Source organism: Homarus americanus, unplaced genomic scaffold (assembly GCF_018991925.1).
Source record: "Homarus americanus isolate GMGI-L3 unplaced genomic scaffold, GMGI_Hamer_2.0 scaffold44479, whole genome shotgun sequence".
Lineage (NCBI taxonomy): Eukaryota > Metazoa > Arthropoda > Malacostraca > Decapoda > Nephropidae > Homarus > Homarus americanus.
Genome location: NW_024757787.1, coordinates 8,243 through 34,865, shown reverse-complemented (window position 1 = coordinate 34,865; position 26,623 = coordinate 8,243). Strand labels below are relative to the sequence as shown.

Sequence of the window (26,623 nt, the reverse complement as noted above, 5' to 3'; positions counted from 1 at the left end):
TGATTTTATCAAGATTTATCTTATCCACGTTTTCATTGTGGATTTACATGAAATATGTAACAGCTATAAATGTATAGAGGTCAGATTCATATGGGTAATGTCACTGTTCACTGCCATGCAGGACAGAGGTTCGTACACAAAGAGATGCATCATATTCATTGACAGTACATATACTGTAGGTACACACACACATACCGTACACATATACATACATATACATATATACATATACAGAAAGTAGATAGAGGATAACTTGATGTTGTGTAGTAAACTTAAACATTTTATGCCAAGATCATAAGCTCAATAGACTACTGTACTAGTTGCATAGCTATGGTTGATAACACCATGAAATGTGACTGCACGTCAGGAAACTGTGTACTATATACAGTACAGTGTGCCATAACTGATGCAGGATTACAATCTATGTAGTTACCGGACAGCTTTTCATATAACTTTATTTTAATACTCCTCTGTCAGGAGTGGAAGCCCCATCATAGTCAGAATAATTTCTTCATTTGTGATTTCTGGAGTATATTTTTACAAAATTTTTAATGCAGATTTTCACTTCACCCATTAGAGGAAAAGGGGTGATGATTTTCTCAGGTACAGTAATAGATCACCATCATAGAAAGTACAGACTCATCTTTGCAAACTTTGAAATGTGAGGATATACAGGGTGTCCATAAATGATTACCCTAGACACAGTATGCTCTCATGTTTTAATCAGGGTAATCATTTATGGACACCGTAAAGAATAGTAAAAACTCGGGCATTTAAGATCTTTAATTTTGGGAGGCTCCTGTTAGTACTGTAATTAAATGATACCTTATTAGAATGGTTTGGGGTATGATGATATCCAAGGTCTCCAGAAGACTTTTAATTCATTGGCTGTAAAGTAGTGAATATTTTGCTTCAGGGAAAAACTTTAATGAGTTTGGTGTTAATAGCAGTGATTACAAATGTTACCCGGTAGGTTTTACTTAAATTTCATATTTTAACCAGGACCAGTGTGAAGTTTAGACAGGTATGAGTGCCAGGGACTGATGATTTTAAAAAATACTTCATGTTATTACTTTATTATGTCCTTTGATTTAACTAACGAAGGAACTGTACTGTTTTTACTTAGCATTTGATTTTTTCAATGGCAAAGATGGCGAGTATCAAGAAGCCCTGATCATCATCGTACCAGGAGTCCTGTCCACATAGAAAGTAGTAAAAAGCGAGAAAAGAGCGTATCTGACACAAAAGAAGAGAAGAACGAGTCGGATCACCTGGATGTCTTAATGGAAGAAGATTCTCAGAAACTGGTTGGGGAAGATGAAGTAGAGGACGAAGAAGTAAAATCAGCCTGGGTACGCTCAGCTCCAGCTGACCTGTACTACCAACGAGATGATAAGTAAGTTTGATTTTGTTGGTTAAACACAGCTCAGCTTAGTTTTGTTGGAATTAATGTTTTTATCAATTATTAATTAACAGGAAAGTTGTGCTCCACCCAGTGGATGAAACAAGAACTTGGCATCTGGTGGGGGTGTAGCATCGCATAGAGCACCTTATAGATTTATTAATTTTTTGCTCATTGTGCAATTTGACGGCATGTACAGAGTGCTAAGAATATGATGGGTTAATTTTGTGTTTATTTCATGCATGGGATGGTGAAGCATACTTCAATATATTATATAACTGTAGTAAAAAAGTACCAAGCTAACTTCATTTTGTGTAGTGTACTTACAAACATATCCTTAGTTGAGGTCTACTGAAGTTTCTAATCATTGTATGTGACAGTCATTACAGTGTAGTAAGTTTGGCTGTTGTGGAAAGTTGTGCACTTTTTACTTAAAAGTATTTTAGTAAGTTTATGTGATTAAGGTTTGGTAATAAGTGATTTTTTATATACCTGTACACTGTACAGTGCTGTACTGTAATGTATAAGCATTAAGTTTACTAGAATTAGAATACAGTATTTTTCATTAACTAATACTATATGGCCGTTATAGCTGTAATGTGGTTAAATGTGGTTAGAGCTTAATATAAGCAGTATTGCATCTCAATTTGTACTGCATTAAAATTTAAATGCAAACATGTATTTGACCCCAGCCTTGTTTTGTATTGGATAATGTGTACTGTATTTTTAAATACAATAGCACTCTTTTATTTAGTCACTGTTTTGTTAACGCTCATAGGAGCGTTATTGGTTTGTTGCTGGAGAAATAAACCCTCAACGTTGACGTGTACCATATAATTCGGTCAAAACGTTTTAGGGTCTAGTGGTCTGAACCAACGTGTTGTCTGTCCTGTAGAAATCAGTAGACTACCCTCGAGGGCAATCTCAGCCCGGAGGCGAGGGCCATATGTTTTCGTATTGAAACACCTCAGCAGATTGGTCAGCAAATTCGTTGTCAACACTATATCTCTTATCTCATACCCTCTCTCTCTCGCCTAGTTTATCTTATTATGGTTATCCCTCTCTTTCTCTCTCTTCTAGCTTATCTTACTGTGGCGGTAACACTCCCCCTGTCGGGCTTCGCACGAAATCACGGCATATTATTAGATTCACTCTCCCACCCCTTCCAACAGGCAGAGTTTCGTCACTGGGCGTATTAACACTGAGTCCTTTGTCTTCACTTTAACACTTCGCACCAGGCCATCTTTGCTCGGTAGAGCTTCCAGTACTCTCCCTAGCATCCACTGACTCCTGGGAAGGGGTTGTCCAGAGATGATCACGATATCCCCAGCGTGGAGATTACGGCGAGTTTTGAAGAACCTTTGTCGCTGACGTAATGTTGGGAGATATTCTTTTACCCACCTTTTCCAAAATTGGTCCGCAATGAATTGGGCATGCTTCCATCTTCGTCGGTACCCTTCTGTCATGGACCGATCGCCTCCGGTGGACAGTGTCTCCGGGTTCATCCGTAGTATGTGGAGCGGCGTTAGTGCTTCTAGATCCTTTGGGTCGTCAGACACTGGGGTGATGGGCCTTCCGTTGATGATCTCTTCTACGGCACAGAACACAGTGCTGAGGCGTTCATCGTCTAGTGTCTGGGTGCCCACCACTCCCTGGAGGACCTTCCTTACAGTGCGGATTTGTCGCTCCCACACTCCTCCCATGTGAGAGGCTGTCGGGGGGTTGAACTGCCATTCTATCTGTTTCTGTAGAAGGGCATTCCCGACCTTGTCACTGTTGTTCCAGCCGTTCACCGCCTCTCGTAACTCTCGGTTAGCTCCAATCATGTTGGTTCCCCTGTCAGACCGAACACGCTTGGGAGGTCCCCTGTGGCAGGTGAATCTTGTTAGGGCATTGAGGAACGAGTCGGTGTCTAGTGAGGTGAGGACTTCTAGGTGTATGGCTCTGGTGGTCAGGCAGGTGAATAAGCATCCCCATCTCTTCGCCCGGGCTCGTCCTTGTTTAACCAAAAAAGGGCCGAAGCAATCAATTCCAGTGTAGGTGAACGGCTGGCCTCCTGGGCGCACTCGATCTTCTGGCAGGTCGGCTTGGCGTTGATGGGTAGGCCTCCAGTTGCTTCTTCGACAAGTCACACACGTCCGTATTGTGCGGTCGAGTAATTTTCGGCACTTAGGTATCCAGTACGTCTCACGTATTATGGCAAGAGTGTGTTCTCGTCCTGAGTGTCCAGCTCTAGTTGAGTGTACCTCTCTCACGATGAGCCCCGTGATCCTGTTGTCCCTTGGTAATAGTATGGGATTCTCCTGGTCTGGGTGGAGAGCGGCGTGCTTCAGTCGGCCACCTACTCTGATCAGACCGTCTGTGTCTAGATGAGGTTCCAGCCGCCTTATGTCGCTACCTCTCACGGGTTGTCCCTGTAGTAACATTCCTAGTTCTCGAGGGAATCCTTTCCTTTGCATAAATCTTAAGACAGCTAATTTCGCCTCTTCCAATTCGCTGACCTGGAGCCGATTTTTTCGGTGATGTTTGTTCTTTCGCTTCCCAAGCCGCCATTCTATAAACCTTCTAATCCACGCTACGCTCTTCAGAAGTCGATGCCACGATGAGTACCTGGCCCATAGCTTATCGAGGATACCCTCCCCCTGGTCAACGTTCGCCGTCAGCACCGTGGTTTCCTTCTTCACCTCTGGGTCTCCGTCTGTGAGGTCTGGAATCCTCAATGGACTCTTTGGCCAACTGTCTTCTTCCAAAAAGAGGAAAGCAGGTCCCCGAATCCACCTGCCCTCCTCGTTGAGCTCTGCTCCATGTAATCCACGACTAGCGTCGTCGGCCGGGTTCAGTGCCGACGTCACGTGGCGCCATTGTTCTACATTGGAGTCCTCGTGTATCGTTGCCACTCGATTGGCCACGAAGGACTGGAAGCGTCTTTCGGTGTTTCGTATGTATTGAAGGACTGCCGTACTGTCTGTCCAGAACACTGATCTGTCTATATGTAATTCAAGCTCTTGCCGTAGTTGTTTGTCTGCCTTAGCAGCCAGTACTGCCGCGCAGAGCTCAAGTCGAGGTATGGTCTGCTGTTTCAGAGGGGCTAGCTTGGCTTTGCCACACACGAAGGTGATATGGTGAGTTCCATCTTCACACGTGGTTCTCAGATATGATACAGCTCCATACGCTCGTTGGGAGGCGTCGCAGAAGTGATGTAGTTGCACGGTAGTCACTGGATTCATATCCTCTGGTCGGTAGCACCGTGGAACGTGAAATCGTGATAGGTGAGGTAGTTCATCCAGCCATCTTTGCCATGCGACCCTGTTTTGTTCAGTGATTTGTTCATCCCATCCAACACCTCGTCTACACTCATCTTGGAATATGATTTTGGCTCTTTCTGACTCCTACGCTAGCCACTCTCACACTGATTTCTTCGGTGTTTACACTATTACTTTCTTTCATGATTGTGCCAATGGAGAGGGAAACTGGCCTTCCCTCTGCCTGCAGCCGGTAAGCTAGACTACGCGTGCAATATGATCGGTTGCTGCCTGAATCCAAGAGAGCTCCGGTGACTACTGCTTCTTTCGCCTCTAGGTTCTTTTCTTCCACCCTGACTTTCACTATTGGAAGTGCGACTCTGCTGGAACTTTGTAGTCACAACTCGCAATCGTTGGGTTCTTCACGCCGATCATCAATTCCATTGTTGGTTATGGTTTCCCTGACCCATTTATGCGGATTTCTTTTCCCCATGGTGCTTGTACCGGCTTCGACCTTCCATGATTTAGCTCTACTAAATGCCGATTCCGGTGGTGGCATAATAGCCTTACGTTGACTCATTCTAGGTCGCTTGTGGTCAGGTGCTATGTCTATTTGGTAGGCGCCCCCTGTGGTAGCTCTCTTCACCCTTTGGAGGCTAGTCTGGTGTTCTCCCTTCTCAACTTCGCCCCGTTGCACCTTGTCATTGCTCGTCAGAGCTCCCGTGAAGTGCAGGAGCCTCGAGTGTACTCCAGAGCAGCCATCTATACCACATACCATCTTCTGGCTGCACTCTGTTATCCAGTGATTATGACCCAGGCAGGCATAGCAGAGACGTTCCCTCACAAGGGAAGTTCGCTTTCCTGTGGACATGCTGAGGAATGTCCGGCACATGTGAAGAAGGTGATCTCCACGGCATAGCGAGCAACGTTCATCGTCCATTTCTCTGGTTGTCTTTATTCCTGATGTCACCAGACCCACAAGTCTCTTCCTCGACGAGGATTGACGTGAGTCTGCATAAATTCTGCTTGGTTCTTCCTGTCCTCGTCCCTTTGTGACCTCCTCCGCCTTGTCGACCATATCCATTGTGAATTCCAACATCCACTCGATCCCAGGAAGCTTTCCCCACTTCCTTTTGTATTTATGCACCTTATCCACGTAGTCGTCCCTCATCTTTCCCTTGAACCTCTCAGCTAACGTGCTTATTGATTCATACGTGTCAATCTGACGTAGTTCTCCCAAGACCTTCAAGTTCCTCACGCAATTCCCCAGTTCGTCTGAGAACTGTTGGAGGCCCTTTGCGTCACTTAGTCTCACAGTTGGACCTCGCAGGGCCTTCTTTATTAGCTGGCAAACGTAAGTGTGCTTATTGCCGTGACGTTTCTCTACTATGTCCAAAGCTTCCTTGTACCCGGCTTTGGGATCTTGAATTTGCAGACATCCCCACAAAGCGTCCTTAGCGGGCCCAGCGTAGGCAGCGAGAAGTGTCTCTAATTTCAAGGTATCAGGTATCTGCGCCATCCCAACGTGTCGCTGAAAGACTCGCTTGAACTCCCAGTATTCACTACAAGTTCCTCCGCTGAACTTCGGCGTTGGCCTTTGGGAGAACCTCATATTCTCTAGCAGTTCTCTCACCCAAACCTCGGACCTCGGTGGGTCGTCCCTTTTGTCTTTCATCAAAGGTAGTGGTTTCGGCGAACTAGCTTGATGTTCGGAAGTACTTCCGCGCTCCCCCTGGTGAGATGTTCCCGGCTCTGCGGTTAAGGTGAGCACCGGGAGTCCTCTTGGAGTATATAACGTTTCTTCGTTAGTTTCAATTACAGAGGAAAGTTTAGTCTCTGGTGGTGATAACACCTTTCCGCGATCTTCTGTGCTGCCCTTGCCTTGTAGTTGATTCATACCTTCAGTGACGTTTTGCATCATCGCTGTCATGTGAGCGAACATTTGCTGCATTTGTTGGTATTGCTCACATAATTGTCCTTCGATTCCTTTGACAGGTGGTTCCTTTCTCTTCTCGGGAGACAGGTTTACGGTAGACGGGTTTATCTCACGCTGCCTTGGCGAGGTGGGTGAGACATCGGTCTCTATGTCCACAGTGTCTCCTTGTTCTACGCCAGACACGCTCCCCACTTCTGACTTATTCTCTTTCCCGTCCATGACTGCCCGAACAGCAAGCGTAATCTGTCTTGCTCGATAAGTGTATACAGTAACGCTTAGTATCAGGTGCCCACGATCGCAGATATCACACAATTGGAGTTGATGTCACACCGACGCGTGCCATGTGCACGAGTGATGTCACACACGAGCGAAGTCCCTCTAAACACTTGACGAGCAATACCCACGAGTGATGTCACACAAACACAACCACAGTGATGTCACATGGTCCCTCAAGCACGTGACGTGCAATACGCACGAGTGATGTCACACAAACATGACCACAGTGATGTCACACGGTCCCTCAAACACGTGACGTGCAATACGCACGAGCGATGTCACACAAACACGACCACAGTGATGTCACGCACGAGCGACGATGTCACACTAACATGGCCACAGTGATGTCACACACGAGCGATGTCCCTCAAACACGTGACGTGCAATACGCATTGTTTATGCCAAACATCTAATTGCCAGTGATGTCACGCACGAGCGACGATGTCACACTAACATGGCCACAGTGATGTCACACACGAGCGATGTCCCTCAAACACGTGACGTGCAATACGCACGAGTGATGTCACACAAACACGACTACAGTGATGTTACACACCAGCTACGATGTCACACTAACACAACCACAGAGATCCACAATGTAGGGACTCGTTACACAACTGATGTCACAAAGACTACTGCGGCGCCCTTACTTGTACAACGTTACGGCTTGTCACAATCTTTGTTGTTATTTCTTAAATTACACACACACATACTTATATATACATATATACATATACATATAACCTGAATGTTGTTCACACATAACCCACAAATCCCTTTCATTTATGTATTTCTTCATGGTTCCTTATCATCATTGTTTGATATACTATGGTGTCACTGGTATAGGAAGATCAGCTGTTAGTTATAATCACTTGCGTGCGTGTCCGAGCGAACGCTAACTACCAGTCCGCCCAGACCAAACATTACGACACTGTCCGGGTGTTCTGAAACCTTAGCTCACAAGGTGCCGGCCTCCCTGTTTGGAAATGAACGCTCACAGCCCCGTACGTGCAGACCGAAGCTTTACGACACTGTCCATGTATTTAAGACACTTCACTCAAACACAGAACACTCGCTATCACTGTCTCGCTGCTGACAACGCACGTGATCCACCCACTGTGGGTGGGTGGGTGATCCACCCACTATGGGTGGGTGGGCGATCGACGAGCCTATGCTCTCCCACGCTGAATTCCGGCGTTGGTCCTTCGACAGTCCTCCCGTATACGTATTGACTGTTAACGCTCATAGGAGCGTTATTGGTTTGTTGCTGGAGAAATAAACCCTCAACGTTGATGTGTACCATATAATTCGGTCAAAACGTTTTAGGGTCTAGTGGTCTGAACCAACGTGTTGTCTGTCCTGTAGAAATCAGTAGACTACCCTCGAGAGCAATCTCAGCCCGGAGGCGAGGGCCATATGTTTTCGTATTGAAACACCTCAGCAGATTGGTCAGCAAATTCGTTGTCAACACTGTATCTCTTATCTCACCCCTTCTCTCTCTCTCTCTCTCTCTCGCCTAGTTTATCTTATGGTTATCCCTCTCTTTCTCTCTCTCTTCTAGCTTATCTTACTGTGGCGGTAACACTTGTTTTGTATTGGATAATGTGTACTGTATTTTTAAATACAATAGCACTCTTTTATTTAGTCACTGTTTATGGTCTCTTATCATGAAATAACTGAAGGCTACTATTGGGGGTTGTGCTCCTGAAAAACCCATCGCTAGGTGAATATCGTAAATAGGGAGCATTATAACATTGGTTTCAATGGAATACGTTCCCAGCCAGTCCCCAAACACACATGTAACACTGACAAAAAATTTCCTGTGCTACTGCTATTAGTACAAAATAAGTAAACAACACTCACCACATAGTATTTGATATGTCTGGTCATCATCACATGTCCCCTTTGAGGCTACGGGACTCTTGTAGGTGGAGTGGAGACGTCACTCCCACACAACCTCTGGGGAATATGGAGAGGCTGGAGGCTGAGTGGGAGTCTGAGTCCTAGAAGGGGCTTCTACAGGTGTAGGCTTTGGCTTGGCTTTAAAGACAGTGAAGTTCCTGGGTGGGACTGGAGAGGTGGCAGAAGTTGAGGGGTGTGGCTCTGACTGTGGCAGAGGTTTGAAAAAGGGGGTGATTGTTGTCTGACATGCCTCCTTCTAAAGATACAGCTCCTTGTAGCAGAGCATACCCTTCTCCACCACTGCCCTCACAGACAAACTCCTGTTGATGTTGGGGTCATTCTCAGTAAGGAGCTCCATGGTAGTGTTCACGTGGTCCATGGCATTGTTTAGCACCTTCAGAGTCAGCGTCATGGGTGCAGAGTTTTCCTCTTCACCCACTGACTCTTCCATTCACTGCTGCTGTTCCAGGAGCAACATGACCTCTGTGCTGAGCTCCTCAGAGTGACTGCCCAAGACCTCAACCACATTGGTCTTCATCCACCTCTTGAAAGTCGGCTTCCTGGGAGATGTTGGCGATGTCGCGGTGTACAGCCACAACATCGTTGAAGCCGCTGAACTCGTACACTCACTCGGGCCACACTTTCCTCCACGCTGCATTCATGCCGCTTTATGTGACCTCCTTCCACGACTTGTCAATATTGTGTATGGCGTGCTTGATGTTGTAGCTATGACAGAATTCTTTGATGGCTGGCTTTCCCTCTCCAAGTCTTCATCTGTTGCCTCAAACAGCTGTTTCATCACCCTCCTCAAGTACAGTCTCTCTTCCACTTACGACGGGGTTCCGTTCCGACAACCAAGCTGTGAGTCGAACCTATGGAAATAATACATAGTGCAGGTATTAATTGTACAGTAAAACTTTTACCTTTTTAATACACAAACTGAGCGGGATACGATGTGAATGCTGTACGCACGCAGCAGCGTGCCAACCGAAGTTGTTGTAAGGCGTTGTTAGACATTACGACCAAGCGTCTAGACTCAAAAATAATGTAAAATATTTTAATATAACTAAAATGACCGTCTTAAGTTGAGGTGAGACGTAGTAAGTCTTGAAGGTGGCGATGACACGCTGTTCCATCGGCTGGTTGAGTGAGGTGGTGTTGGGGGTGGGGGGGGGGGACAGAAACATCACTGGTGTTCTCAGTTCAATCGCCTATCGTAGGCGGGTGCGATGGCTCCTTGTCGAGGATCAGGAGAAACTTTTTAGTGATCTGTTTCTCGGTGTACTCCTTGAGGTGCTTGGAAAGAGAGCCAGCCAAATAATTCTGGTATAACACCTTCGTTACCCAGGCCTTTTTGTTGGAGCGCCAGATGAATGAGAGGAGTCAACTTAAGGTCCCACTCAGCATTATTTTTTTGGCCGCCTTGAAGGCCTTGAAGCCTGGTGCAGTCTCCTCCTCCTTGGCCGGGAAAGTCGTTGATGCCATCTTCTTCCAAAACTGGCCCGTCTTGTCGAAGTCCAGGACCTGCTTTGCGTTGTATCCTTCTTTCTCCACCTTAGCCTTCAGGAGTGTCGGGAAGGTGTTAGCACTCACGATGTCAGCACTGGCTGCCTCACCAGTCAGATGAAGGTTGTGGAGACTGGTGCACCTCTTGAACCAATGAAACCAAAATATTATTGTAATGTACTATATTCCACTGTATCTGCACTACACTGTATCACTTAACAGTTTTATTAACTGTGCTGAAATATTACTGTAATGTACTGTATTAACCTGTAGTGTTTAGTTAGCTGTAAGAAAAAACCGGGGATAACAACATAAGCACAGTCATATCAGCCAACACAGAGTTGATGTACTTAATCACAAAAACACAGAAAATATCACATCACAGTCACCATAACACAGTTCAATCTAAATGTTAGTGCTGTCCTCTAACTATATAAGTAAAAAAAAACACGTCGATGATAAGTACAATGTACGATGCTGGCTGATAATTGTGGAGCCATGTGATGGCAGGTTTTATGATTGACAAAGAACCAGACACAGCTGTAGTGCTCGAGTTGGCTGTGTGGCAGCGCATGGGCAGGCTGAAAAGTGAAGGTAGAGATGCATGGTGCATAGGGTTAAATATCATTTTCTTATCAAATTTCACTGACCTTACGTAGAAAATAGAATTTGCATTGCTGGAATCATTGTAAGACGGCAGTTAATTTGAATACAGTGGTCCCGCTGTTAACGAGCACAATTCGTTCCAGAAGGTTGCTCGTTAACCGAAAAATTCGTTAACCGAAACCATTGTTTCAATGGGTTTTCGGGTAATTGTTTCCAGCTCACTGAAAATTACATACAAACAAAAAATAAATGCAGTGAAGTACACTTACTTTGAGGTGTGCATGTAGAAGGCTCCTCGTTGATGATGATGATGATGATTGGAATTAGAATGGGGGTGGAGGAGAAGGGAGAAGAGAAGGCATTGGGGTTGAAGAGAAGTCACCCCATGCTGCCATTTCACCCATAAAATTTTAGTTCACTTGGTGTAATTCAAGATTATTTTCTTTAAATCATAACTGCACTGCATTATATATTGTCAATATGTAAAATATATTTCAAAATGACCAATAATTTGACTGGAAACACAGAAAAAGAGCGTTTAGTTGAAGAGGGTCTCAAACAAGATGTTCCTTCCTCTGACCTGGTAAACAAACTGACGCCAAGCTTGGTGTGTTGACAGGCTGTTTGGCACGCAAAAAACTAGCTTCTTGTACTTCAATTATGTTCAATAATTGTTAAAATAACTAAACAATTTAATATAAAACTTTTAAAATTATTGAATAGTACAACCTTCTTGATATTTACAAAAATGGGAAGGAATTTAAGCCCTAAAACCGATTACTGTATTGGCGGACTAATACTACAGCTGGTGGACCGCCAAATGCAGGCGAAAACATGTTGGGAAAAATTCGTAAGGAATTCGTTAACCGAGGGTTTGCTCGTTAACCAAAGTGAAGAATCTTGTGGAAGGTAATTCGTGAACCGAAATTTTGTTAACCGAGGCGCTCGTTAACTGAGGGATCACTGTACAGTGGTCCCTCGGTTAACGAGCACAATCCGTTCTAGAAGGTTGCTCGTTAACCGAAACCATTGTTTCAATGGGTTTTAGGGTAATTGGTTCCAGCTCACCGAAAGTTGCCTAAATACAACAAAAAAGGTAGAAAGTACACTTACTTTGAGGTGTGTATGTAGAAGGCTCCTGGATGATGATGATGGTGATGATGATGGGAATTAGAATGGGGTTGGAGGAGAAGAGAAGGCATTGGGGAGGAAGAGAAGTCACCCCATGGCGCCATTTCACCCATAAAATTTTAGTTCTCTTGGTGTAATTCAAGATTATGTTCTTTAAATCAACACTGCGCTGCATTGTATATTGTCAATATGTAAAATATATTTCAAAATGACCAATAATTTGCTTGCAAACACAGAAAAAAGGTATTTAGTTGAAGAGAGTCTTAAGCAAGATGTTACCTCCACTGAAAAGACACAAAGACTGACGCCTGTATGGTGTGTTGAGAGGCTGGATGGCATGTTCAATAATTGTTAAAATTACAAAAAAAATTTAATATTAAACTTTTAAAATTATTGAATTGTATAAACTTCTTGATATTTACTAAAATGGTAAGGAATTTCAGCCCTTGAACCGATTACTGTACTGGTGGACTAATACTACAGCTGGTGGACCGCCAAATGCAAGCGAAAACATGTTCAGGTCGGCTCGTAAGAAACTCGTTAATCGAGGGATTGCTCGTTAACCGAAGTTAAGAATCTTATGGAAGGTAACTCGTTAACCGAAATCTCGTTAACCGAGGCGCTTGTTAACCGAGGGACCACTGTATAAACAATCCATAGTTTGCACTAGATTTTTTTTTTTTTTTTTTTACACCAATGGCTATCGATGGCTATACGATGGCTATCTTTAAAGCAAGTTGTTTTCATCACATATATGGAGATAATGTTAAATTATAACCATCGTTAAAGTGAAATATCGCATCTTGGTATATCATAACTTGGGGTTTACCTATACTGTACCTGTACAGTATTAGCAGATTGATTTAATAAGGGTAGAGAAGGAACAAGACCTGGGTTTTGTGACTATCAATTGTCAGCATATATGATGAAACAAGCAATAAAACCCATTTGATAGACCTGATCCAGTGAACATTCCATTGTGCTGGGCTTGAAATCTCTTCTGGTGGCCATGGAAACCCACTGGTTCTTAGCTGGATATAATACTGTGATTGGGAAAACTGTGTACAAAATACAAAATGTGGAGACTCAAAATCATAGTTGGTAAATCCATAGTTAGCAAGGTATTGCTATAGTTAAAAATTTCATGGTACAGTAGCAGTAATGAGTAAGTCTTTGTTTTAAATCCTTATACAGAGTATATGATTTTTTTAAATTTGAAATGATTGAGGTCTTCAAATTTCACTACAGAAACCCACTAGTGATGCGAGCAACAAAAAAATTAATACAACTGTGTGACTCTGTTGAGGATAAATTGATAAGAAGAGGAGTTCGACTTCGAGAAGAAAAGAAAAAACAAAGAGAAGAAAAGGCACAAAAAGAGCAACAGTCACTTGGTAAGTTTAAAAGTTTTTAATGTTCATCTTCTTCATGTTATGTGAATTGGGTCTAAGTTATGTTCACAGCAAATGACAACCACTTTTGCAGATATGATTTATGGAAATAATATTTAAAATCTTTCTTGTTTATGCATGAAAATTTGAAAATATAATTTAACCCAAAACTTCATTTTCCTCTTGACTTGCCCATTTTGTACCCATGTATTACCTATTATGTCTTGTGGTAGCTGTAGTTCCAAAAATACCATAGATTCATTCATTAAACTTAAAAGGAAAAAAATTGCCACCTGTAGATGTAGGATTTTGAGGTGTGTAAATTATGAGTACATTGAAGTGGTTGCTGTTGTTATAGGAGCCTTAGTAACATTCACTCACCTATTATATACTGCATGCCCCATTAGAAATTGCAGTTGATGTTTAGTTAATGATTTAATTAAGATATTGAAAACTTTTTGGATAGTATTTCAGTTGCTTGTTGAGAATTTATTTATAATGTAGATTTGAATTTGACAAGTGAAGGGATGCAGTACAGTATGTTTCACCAAATTTGAAGAAAATTATCAGACATGTTAGACTTAATTTTTAAGACTTGTGCTCCTGGTAAGATTACTGTAGTAAATGTTTCAATGCCTCTTTGGATATTTTTCATTTGATAGATACAACAAATGGCCAAGTAGAAGTGCTTCATAAACATAGATAAGGAAAATGAAATACCTGTACAAGGGTCCCCAAGTTCGCGGATTTTTATTTCGCGATCCTCTATTAGTCGTGGATGATACCCTGGATGTACCCAAGAATGTCTGTGGGTAGTTTTAAAGTTGCCGGCATTTTTGCAGCTGGGATAGGGAGCCATTCGTTCCAGAGACATTAATTTCCTTTACCTGTATTGTAAATATGTGTGTGTGCAAATAAATAATAATGGGAAAATACTCTCACAAATAATCAGAAACAAATTCATTAAAAATAAGACAGTCTACCCTCAGGTCCGTGGTTTATTACTTTATTAATAGAGCACGGACTTGAGGGTAGACTCACAGTTTTAAGAAATTTGTTTCTGATTATTTGTGAGAGTATTTTCCCATTATTATTTATTTGTATGTGTTTTGTGTGTGTGTGTGTGTCTCTACGCACACATACATATATACCTATGTACAATGCAGGTAAACAAATGTAACAACCCCCCCCCCCTCCAGTCCGCAAATGCTATTCACGGATTTAGCGATTCGCGGCCATTTTGAGAACCTAACCTCCGCGAATTTGGGGGGGCCTCCTGTACTACTTTTAGAAGGCCATGAGGATTTTTTACATTTGTAACAATCTTATCTCTCCCCCCTCATCATTGCTGTCAATGGTCCGTCTTTACTTAATAATATTGTACAATAATTTATGTTTCCATTTCATGTAATAAAAAAAATAATAATTTAATTGTGTAGCTTGCAGCAACATCCAAAGTGATAATAATAGAAATGAAAAAAAAGTACTAGTTGAAACCGAAAAAGAAAATATTGCACAGAACCAAAAAGTTAATAACAGTAAGGAAGAGAATGAAGTGTGTAGAGATAATTGTGGTCAGGATATTGAAGCTATTGTGAATTGTGATGGTGATACAGAAATAAGTTTAGCTAGAGATGGTGAAAATGATGAACAATTCACCAGCCATAAAATTGAACAACAGCAGGATGAGAGCCAGTGTGACATAGCACTCTCAGAAACAGTAAGGAAGTGCACTCATACACATAAAAAGAAGCACAACAAGTTGGATGGTGGTTGTAGTACCTCAGAAAACTGCGATAGTAGTAGCAGCAGTAATGACAGTGACAGTGATAGCGGCTCAAGCAGTGATGAAGATGATGAGAGTGAGATGGACAGAATATCCAAAGAACTTGAGAAGAAACGTAGTCATCCAGATCGTTTACATCCAGAGTTATGGTTCAACGACCCAGGGGAGGTAAGTGTCATTACTCTGGAGTACAAGTTGGACCTTATTTTTGTCAATCTTAATTTATATCGTTAATTGAATGTTCTGAAGTAGACAGCAAATTGAAAGGAGACTTTAAATACATCTTTGTAACAGTATTCTAAAATGCTGTGTATCTTATCATAAATTTTGTATAGTATAGTATTTTTAGTTTGAATGCTGTACTGTATACTGTATTAATGGGGAGCAAGGGGATGACTTGGCAGCAATGAACCTACATCAAAATAATTAAGATTTTTATTTGACTTGAGAACTGCATAGGTTGAAGCTTTTTGATTGTCAGTTGAATCATTAATGTAGGTCTTGCCTTATCTGGCTTGGAACATACAGCAAGACCCTGTATCACCATTAGCTGGAACATTTGATGCAGAGCATTTCTGGGTGTTAGAGATTTCTGGATATTGAGACAAATTCTTTTATCCCTGGAGAAAATTGCACACCTATGGATTTTTTCCAGGTCTTGGTGAATGTTTCCATATTTAAACTATGCATCTGACATCAAGCACCCTTGCTACTTAGTCTTAATTGCAGTCAGACAGACACAGAGCGGGATTTATTAATGCGAATACTACTGTACACGTACAGTGGTCCCTCGGTTAACGAACACAAGTCGTTCCAGAAGGTCGTTCGTTAACCGAAACTATTGTTTCAATGGGATTTTGGGTAATTAGTTCCAGCTCACCGAAAATTACATACAAAGTAAAAATAAATGCAGTAAAGTACACTTACTTTGAGGTGTGTATGTAGAGGGCTCCTGGTTGATGATGACGATGATGGGAATTAGAATGGGGGTGGAGGAGAAGGGAGAAGAGAAGGAAGTGGGGATGGAAGAGAAATCACCCCATGCTTTGATGCTGTCATTTCACCCATAAAATTTTAAGTTTAGGTTAGGTTAAATAAATTTCAGAATGACCAATAACTGTACTGAAAAACGTAAAAATATTCCGTGTTCAAGAGACCCACAAGCATGATGTTTCCTCCACTGAACAGAGATACAAACTGAGGCCTTGGTTGGTGAGTGTAGTGGCTGATGGGTGCACCAAATACTAGTTCCTTGTACTGCAATTATGTTAAATATGTGTTAAAATGACTCAAAATTTTAATATAAAACTTGGAAAATTATTGAATAGTACAACCTTCTTGATATTTACTCCAGTTTTAACGAATGTAAGCCCTAGAACCGATTTCTGTATTGGCGGGCTAATCTTTCAGCTGGTGAGCAAGCCAAAGCATGTCGAAACATTTTCGTAAGAATTTCGTTAACCGAATTTTTGTTTGTTAACCGAAATGAAGATTCTTATGGAAGGTAATTCGTTAACCGAAATTTCGTTAACCGAGGGACCACTGTACAGTATATTGTAAATAAACAAAATATACTATTCTATTACACTCACCAGCAGATGCTGTTGTCTTGAGCTTGTAATGCAGGTCAGCCATGATGATATGATGATACAGGATGGCCTGCCTTTGTCCTGTATCATCTACTGTAGAAGGTGTTGCTATACGTCTCCTTCCATGAAGGAGGGCTTGTACATGCACTGTATACTGTACATACACCCTATACTGTACATACTAGCCTACAGTACACTATGCATAACTGTAATCACTTTTTTTGTAACACTGCTTTAATGGTATTCTTGGCTAATTGTATCCTGGTACATTACATATCCAGTGGTCCCTCGGTTAACTTTTGGTTCGGTTAACGAAATTTTGGTTTACGAATTACCTTCCATAAGAATCTTCAATTCGGTTAATGAACAAAAATTTGATTAACGAAATCCTTATGAACATCATGTTTTGTTGTGAGCATCAGCTGATGGGCTAGTCTGCCAATTCAGTTATCTGTTATATGTTTACATTTGTTTCCAGTGGAGTAAATATCAAGAAAGTTGTATTCTTTAATATTTTTGCATTTTTTATATAAAAATTATTAGTCATTTTAACAGTTATTTAACATATTGATAATATATGCAGTACAGGGAATTAGTTTTTTGTGCGCCCATCAGCAGCTTGACTCGGCCACAAGGCGTCAGTTGGGCTCTGTTGACAGTGGAGTGAGCATCTATTTTGTTGGGGTCTTGAATATTTTAGCATTTTTCGTTGAAATTATTGGTCATTCTGAAATTTAGTTAACAAATTGATAATATATAGTGCAGTGCAGTGTTGATTTAACGAAAATAATCTTGAATTACACCTAGTGAACGTAAAATTTTATTGGTGAAATGACTGCATCAAGCATGGGTCCCCTGAAAGGTGATATCTCCTCCATCCCCACTTACTTCTCTTCTCCCTTCTCCTCCACCCCCCACTTCTAATTCCCATCATCATCATCAACCAGGAACCTTCTACATGCACACCTCAAAGTAATTGTACTTGACTGCATTTTTTTGTTTTTTTACTTTGTATGTACTTTTCGGTGAGCTGGAACCAATTACCCAATATCCCATTGAAACAATGGATTCGGTTAACGAAATTTTCTGTTAACGAACGACCTTCTGGAACAAATTGTGTTCGTTAACCGAAGGACCACTGTACTACGTAAATCAGCAACTTGCTGTTTTATTATACTATAGTGATCCCTCGGTTAACGAGATTTCGGTAAACGATTTACCTTCCATAAGATTCTTAACTTCGGTTAACGAGCAATCCCTCGATTAACGAGTTTCTTACGAGCAGACCTCAACATCTTTTCGCTTGCATTTGGTGGTCCACCAGCTGTAGTATTAGTCCGCCAATATAGTAATCGGTTCTAGGGCTTAAATTCCTTATCTATTTTAGTAAATATCAAGAAGTTTATACTATTCAAAAATTTTAAAAGTTTAATATTAAATTTTTTAGTCATTTTAACAATTATTGAACATAATTGAAGTATAGGAAGCTAGTTTTTTGCGCGCCAAGCAGCCTGTCAACACACCATACAGGCGTCAGTCTCTGTGGCTTTTCAGTGGAGGTAACATCTTGCTTCAGACTCTCAACATAAACGCTTTTTCTGAGTTTCCAAGCAAATTATTGGTCATTTTGAAATTTACTTTAGATATTGACAATATATAATGCAGTGCAGTGTTGTTTTAAAGAAATAATCTTGAATTACACCAAGAGAACTAAAATTTTATGGGTGAAATGGTGCCATGGGGTGACTTCTCTTCTCCCTTCTCCTCCACCCCCACCCCCATTCTAATTCCCATCATCATCATCATCCAGGAGCCTTCTACATACACACCTCAAAGTAAGTGTACTTTACTACCTTTTTTGTTGATTTTAGGCAATTTTCGGTGAGAAGGAACCAATTACCCAAAAACCCATTGAAACAATGGTTTCGGTTAACGAGCAACCTTCTGGAACGAATTGTGCTCGTTAACCGAGGGACCACTGTATATTGATATATGAATGAAAAGTATTACTGAAAATGTAAACATGAGAGTTATATTATATTTGAGAATCAGATATTATTGTGGCTTTTTTTTCATCCCAAGTGTAAGGTACTTCGGAAATTTTTTTTTGTGTAATACAAAATTTAGTGCAAAAAAATATGGCTCAAGTGTGCTTCATCAGTAGTGATATTTAGTGTCTGTTAATTCTTAAATATCAACTATGGATTAAAAATTCAAATTTTTCACAGATGAATGATGGCCCATTGTGCCGGTGCTCCTTAAAGGCTCAGCGGTCAGGAATCCGCCACGGTTATTATGTCGGGGAAGGTAATTTGCCAGTATGTGACCCGTGGACAAACAATGCAGATCGTCTTCACCATTATCTCATCACTATATCCCCACCCACAAACTTTCTGGTAAGTCCACTTATTGAATAAATAAAGTTTCTTAATGTACCATTACCATTGTTTTTAAAATACAGTACTTTGGTGACTGGAAGTAATTCTGTCTAGTTGAGTTCTAGCTAATGTTTATTTTTTATTATAAATTAGAAAATTCAGGAAATATTCAAGGGACAATATTCTTGAAAGGTGTCTAAAATTTCATCTTCATCATTCTAGAATTCTAGGTAGACTTTCAGTAAAAGCTTGGGGGTTTTGCTATTTTGTTTCCCAATTCATGCTTGTAGTAGGAGGAAAGAAGAGGAGGCCTTCTTCAAATCTTTTGTGAACCCATCACTGTATCTGTCATATTTTTCATTAAATACAGTGAAATTTGAAATTGTCTCTGGTTCATAAAAAAGAGAGAGAGAGAGAAAGTGCCTTTGCAGCCCAGGTCATTCGTGGACATAAATCAGGTGTAATCTATTTGATTATTGAGTTCCATTGAATTAGAACATCTCTATCATATGTCTAGTCAGATGCTTAAAGTGAATATTTGATCCTAAAATTGGCTCGTGCATGTCTGCCCCAGTCAGGTAGTTTCTGTGTTGTGGGTAATCATTTTTGTCTCATTCTCATTTGATGGCTGTGTGGACCAATTTTTTGTTCAAAGGAGATTAAGTCTCAGTAAATCATTTGATTTTTGTTTGTACAGCAAGTAGAAAAGTGATAGTAATTTAGGTAGCCATGAAATAAAAAGATGCAATTAACACCATGAAGTAACCTGAGGCTACTGTACTGTGAATTATCCATATACTGTACTATATATCCATTAATAAATGTTATATTTGATTTTACATTAAACAGATCAAGACTCCAACTGTGATTGTGCATGATGGCCATGAATTCATTTTTGAGGGTTTCTCCTTGTTGTCACATCACCCACTTGAAGAAGTGCCAACATGTCGGGTTATTCGCTTCAACATCGAATACACTATTTTATATTTGCAAGAGAAAATACCTGACAACTTTTGTATCCAAGAACTTAATATATTCTGTAAGTATAAGTTCTCAAGAAGTTAATGGTAAGCAAAATTTAATAGCCACTTTTTTTTTACCTTTACTTGTATTTAAAAAAAACAGAAAAAATTATAAGAAGGAAGTAATCTGCATGCAGAAGCTATTTGATACAGTCTTAAGGCACCTAGGGTTATTGAGCTATTATCCACATTGAGTACTGCGGATAGCATGACTTCACATTAAATTAAGCTTTCTCATAGGGGAGATGCCATCTTTCAAAAATGGGTAATTGGACAACAAATGATTTCTTTTGATTTAAAGCAGATTTAATTTTTATATTTCATCTTTGTAAGCAAGTTAGATATAATAAAATCTGTTTATTTCATTATGTTACTGACCTTTTTGTCAAATTTTCTTCCAGATTCATACCTTTTTTTAGAACTCCTGGAACTTGTTGACTTAAATCTTCATGCAATGGGTGATGCAGGAGGCTGTCCAAGATTCCATTTTATGCCAAGATTTGTGAGGAAACTTGCAGGTTAGTGATGCATCATGGCTGGAAGTAATAACCAAATCATTGATATGTTTTATAGGTTACGAGCAACAGCCATGAAATGCCAACCAAACACTTTAACTGAAGCTAAGAACCTTATAACTATATGAGCATAATTATGCAATGGAATGTAAATTTGTTTAAAAAAAAAGTATGTAGCAACTGCATTTAAAATGATTCCATATACTGTACCATATATGGATCCCTAATGTACTGTATACAGTGTATGAATATTGACCAGTGATTAGAATGTTGATAATTTGTATTCCTCTGACCTAAGTACTGTACTTTGTGCAGACACACTTAGCATTTTAGAAAATGCCATCTCTAGAAAACCTTTCACTAATTTAAAAATAAATTAAGAAGAGGTTGTTGTTGAAATTTCAGAACTAATATTATTTAGGAAAAGTCAAGTGTTGTAAACAGTTTACGCCTCTGTATGCCAGGTTAGAAGTAAGGCCACCACAGTTGGTAGTACAGCATATAGTCCACTGGACCACGATGGGCTTAACCCTTTCAAAATTGATTCTTTCCACCACTAGTTCCCCCACACCCCCTGGGACATTCTTAACCCAAATTTTTTTTTCCGTATTTTAGAAAATTACTTTTACAAATCAGATATCTGAATTTGAAAAGCTTTCATAGTGGCTTGATAATGTATTATTTGTTAGACAGAACCCCCAGTCCCCAGAACTCTCCAATAGCTGGAATTAAAATCGGTCCAGAATTTTTACTGAAAAATTCTCTCATTACCGGGTCTGTAAACAAATGTTTCGGGAGTTCTGAGAAATTTCATCATGCTCCACTGTGTCACCACGTGCCAGCCGCATGGGTGGGGAAAACCGCTTAGGTAACTTGGTTCATAGGCTGTGATTATCTAATACCGTCATGTGACTGCATGGGATGCCTGTGATAGGCTGATGCATCTCCCAGCTTTTTTTTACGGAATTAGCCAACCCGGGCACAGGTCAAACAACCCACAACGGAGCTGGGGGGAGAACAGAAAGAAATTGAAAATGTAGAAAAAAGGTTATACTGTATTAATCTACACCATGAAGATGCCGGAAAACCAGCTTTTTAAAGTGAGACAGATTGTAAGAGCATGGAAACACAGAAGAAGGCAAAGCATTCCACAGTTTGGCTGTGTGAGGAAAGAAGGAGGTACTATAACGGGTTATTCTCGTGTGACCGATATCCACAGAGAAATGGTGGGCACCGCGGGCAAGACGTGTGTTACGAACCCACGGCGGTACACAGGATGCCAAATCCCCTGAACATTGCCCGTTAAAGTACCTGTAAAAGAGAGAGAGTGAAGCAACATTGCGGCGAAGAGAAAGGGGAGAGAGATTGTCGACTAAAGGAGGAGAGTTAATAAGACGAAATGCCTTTGATTCCACCCTATCTAATAGTTGGACAGAAGAAGAGCCACCCCAGATATGAGAGCAGTACTCCAAGTTAGGACGAATGAATCCCTTATATACTTGGAGCAACTGCTCAGGAGTGAAGTAGCTGCGGCATCTGTACAGCATTCCCAACTTTCGGGAGGCAGCTTTAGTTATACTAAGGATGTGTGATTTCCAGGACATATTGGAGGAAATGGTGAGGCCTAACATATTTATTTCAGAATTTGGGGGATGATAGCGTCCTGAAATGTAATTGGTGGGAGATCGTCTACTTTACAAAGTGTAATTGGTAAATATTGAGTTTTGTTACTATTGAACTTAACCAAGTTTGTATCTCCCCATTCAGAGATGCTGCACAGATCCGCGTTGATAGAAGTAATGATATCAGTTCTAGAAACAGATCTAGTTTGAGAGTTAGGAGGAAGGGGAAAATGTGAGGAAGAGTGAAGAGTAGAATCATCGGCGTAAGAATGGATAGAATTAGTTGTAGTGTGAAGTAAATCATTGATAAAAAGAAGAAAGAGAGTTGGTGAAAGAACAGAACCCTGTGGGACGCCACTATTGGTAGAGAAAGAGCGAGAAATCGATCCCTCGACAACAACTGCCATGGATCGATTCTCAAGGAAGCTAGAGATGAGAGAACAAAGTGGGGGAGAGAAACCAAAAGAGGGAAGTTTAGATAGCAAAGACTTGTGCCATACCCTGTCAAATGCTTTGGAGATGTCGAGGGCCACGACAAAAGTTTCCCCATAATCCCTAAGAGAGGATGACCAAAGATGGGTGCAATAGGAGAGCAGATCACCAGTAGATCTTGCCTGGCGAAAGCCATACTGGTGATCCGACAAAAGAGAAAGGCGTTCAAGGTGACTGAGAAAATGGGAGTTCAAGATAGTTTCGAAAATCTTAGAGAGGGATGAAGTTAGGGCAATGGGGCGATAGTTAGAGGGATTAGAATGGTCACCCTTCTTCGGGATGGGCTGAACCAAGGCATGCTTCCAAGAAGAAGGAAAAGTTTTGGTTTTGAGGCAAAGGCGAAAGAGGCGAGCAAGCACAGGGGCCAGGGCTTCAGCACACTCCCTCAGAACACGAGGGGGTATTCCGTCCGGTCCATGCGCCTTACTCACATCCAACCTGGATAACACACCGGCAACCCTGCGAGTGGAGATTATAGGAAAGTGCATAGGTTCAGTAGGAGGTGCAGGGGTAGGAGGGGTAGAGTGGGAATCGTCTAAGGTGGAATTAGAGGAGAATAAGGTGCCAAAGAGGTTGGCTTTCTCAGGGGGAGAGTTGGCTATAGAGTTATTGGGACGGAAGAGGGGAGGAAAAGAAGGCGTGCAGAAGTTGTTACAGATGTTTTTAGCTAAGGACCAGAAGGATTTACTAGAGGAAGAATTAGTCAGGACAGCAGTCTTTCTTTTAATAAAATTCCGCTTGGCCCTACGAAGAATAGCCTTACAACGATTCCTAGAAGTAATGAAAGAGGTGTGGGTAATAGGAGAAGGAGATAGTTTCATAGCTCGATATGCCCTATCTCTCACCCTGCAAGCAAGAGAGCAGGAGCGATCAAACCATGATTGTAATGTGAAAGTTTTGGTAGAAGATGGGATAAATGCACTCATACCGCCCTGTATAACCCCAGCAATGCTGTCAGCACATACTGAGGCATCCCGAGTGGAAAAGCAACATTCATCCCAAGGAAAGTCGGTGAAGAATTCTCGCAAGGATTGCCAGCTTGCCCTCCGATAGTGCCATAGTTGACGTTTAGAGGGGGGTGGGGGAGGTGGTCGTGCCCAGTTTGATTTAATAGAAATAAGGTTGTGATCAGAAGACCCTAAGGGGGCAAAAATTGAGTATGAATAGTGTGAGGGGTTAGAGGTAAAACAAAGATCAAGAATGTTAGCAAGTTGATCGTGTCGATCAGGAACGCGTGTAGGGTGTTTGATTATTTGTTCCAAATCATTAAGTAAGGAAAAAGAGAGTGCCTCAGCTCCACCTGGGTCATCCCTTGCAGAGCCAAGCCACTCTCTGTGATGTACATTGAAATCCCCTAGGTAGAGGATCTCGGTGTTGGGGTGTGTGGATAGCAACGACTCATGGCAAGAAGTGAGATAGTCAAAGAGTTCGAAATAGTTGGTAGAGTTGGGAGAACAGTATAGGAAACAAAGAAAAATAGTCACAGTAGGTAGAGATATTTTGAGCCAGATGACATCATAAAGGGGAGATTCAAGATCCGTGAGTCGGGCTATAGGTGTACGTGTGTTGCAGTAGGCGCATACACCTCCCTTAGAACGGAAGTAGGTATAAAGGTTGTAGTTAGAGACTTGAAAAGGTTTGGGTGAAGCTGCTTTGGTCAGTTGAAGTTCGGAGAGTAGTAAGAGATCGGGGGAAGAGGTTAATAGATGGTGCTCCACAGAAGAAAAATTGGATCTCAGTCCGCGAATGTTGGAGAAATGAAGCGTGAAAAAAGCCGATCCTCCAGCAACCGTAGTGGCGTCAGTTGAGGCCCCAGTAGCTTGATGATGATCAGGTCGGCCCTGGGGTCCACAACCTTCCCGACCAGTGGGACCCATCCGAGAAGGCCCCGCTTCAGTATTAATATCAACTGACATAGGAGAATAAAATAGAATGAATAAAACAGATCAAGAATGAGTAAGGTTTTAGTTGTGGTGTTGTCAATAGTAAGAGAGACAGTTGAGACCCTGCAATTGTGTGTAAATGAGGCAGAAAGATAGATCAGCAACCTGGGACTTGGTCACAATTTTCGTGATGCCATATGGCAGCAGGGTCTACCATTAGACAACACATTATGCTTCCAATATCTTCCCAGGTGGTAGTACCTCCCTGTTTGGTAGCTGCCTACTACCTACTACCTAGCATCATGATGCACTTAGTTCATAGTCCTGTGCCATTGTACAAGGTTCATCTCTCACTCGCTGCTGGTTTTTATGTAAATTTGCGTTTTGCAGTACAGCAAACCCTTGTTATTCATGGGGTTATTCAAGGAATGGCACAAATAAGCAAAACTACCAATAGCAACTTACACTACCTTAGTGCACTACTGTATACCTATACCAAACAACCGACCAGCCCCGGCAGCACTCATCCCCTCTTTTTTTACTTCATCTTTCTTTATCAGGGTCATCACTGACTTCTGCCTTTTACATTTCACTCCACTAGCATCACTAGCACTGACACTAGGCAGTCTTTTAGGGGCCATTTCACACGGAAACACTAAAGTTTTGGGAGTACAACACTAGATGCTGCGTCGAATGTAATGATTGAGAACGAACAGAGGGAGAATAGACGCTGTTGGCACGTGGGGTAACTTGTTACGCTGCGCGAAAAGGCTCACAAGCTTGCCACCATAGCCACCATCTGCTTAACGCGAATCGTTGAAATCGCGAATTGCATACCCACGAATGGCAAGAGTCTACTATACTATACTATACTGTACATTCCTATACCAGGACACAAATCAGTCAAGAATACAGTGATAAAGCAGTGTTAAGATGTAAAAAGTGATTACAGTTATGTATAATGTACTGTACATTCAGTAAGTGTGAAAGTACCAAATATACAGGAAAAGGGAAACACTTGAACATCTTAACTTTCATCGTTATTCAAAACATCATTCTTCAGGTCATGAAACCGGTAATCCCCCACCCCGACAATGCATCAAGTCACACGAGACCCATTAATCCCGTACCCTACCTCCATCGCAAGTGTCAAGATGTAAAAAGTGATTACAATTATGTATTACATTCAGCAGAGTGGACAGTGTATGCTCCAGTCAACAGCATCTGCTGGTGAGTACAGTACAGTATATGTATACAGTGATAAACACACTGAGCTAGCAAGAGATGCCGGTTGGGTTGGCTCGAATGAGAGCGAGACCCAAGCGTAAGGGCAGTTAAGTGGGTCAGACGCGTATAAGCGGGATCACGTACTATGGATATGCATAATTTATTGTATTTTGTATATATAATCTAAGCTTGTTTAGAATTATACTGTATATTAATACACCTGTTAAGACTTGGGGCTTAGAATCCAGAGGTTGTTGTCTCAGCAGGCAATGACAGATTACTGCAACATTTTTGCATATTAAAGTAATGTACTGTACATGATGTTACAGTTCCAATTACCATATGACAACCAATGATAACCAAATCACTTCTCCATCATGATATGCCAGCTAGTAGTGATTTGTATATTCAGTGATCAAATTCACCATTGATGTAAATCATATTCAGTATGGTATAACTAAGAAATTATTTATTGTTTTAACACCTGATTTACAGATAATGGCAAGGAAATTCTGTCAATGAATGAAGTTTTAAGCTTCATGTTAAAGAACAGTGGCCCTCTAATACAGCCTGAAGATCTAGCACAGCTTCTTAGTATGTCTCAGTACCAATGGCAGAACTATGCAGATCATCTTAAAGGTAAGTCTCCTCACACCTTACTTCAACTAAATACAGTGACACTATCATTTACTGAGGAGATAATCAAGGAATGAATAT

The 26,623-nt window shown here is 41.4% G+C and overlaps 1 protein-coding gene across 1 annotated transcript; it reads left to right on the top strand.

The window, feature by feature from the left end:
* The first annotated feature begins 1,130 nt into the window (after positions 1 to 1,130).
* Positions 1,131 to 26,623, top strand: LOC121857630 (ribonuclease 3-like). Its single transcript, XM_042353689.1, has 7 exons — positions 1,131 to 1,396; positions 13,250 to 13,395; positions 14,832 to 15,346; positions 18,996 to 19,163; positions 19,995 to 20,184; positions 20,569 to 20,685; positions 26,402 to 26,623. The coding sequence occupies exons 1-7, from the start codon at positions 1,284 to 1,286 to the stop codon at positions 26,617 to 26,619; spliced, it is 1,467 nt and encodes a 488-aa protein (XP_042209623.1). The 5' UTR covers positions 1,131 to 1,283; the 3' UTR covers positions 26,620 to 26,623.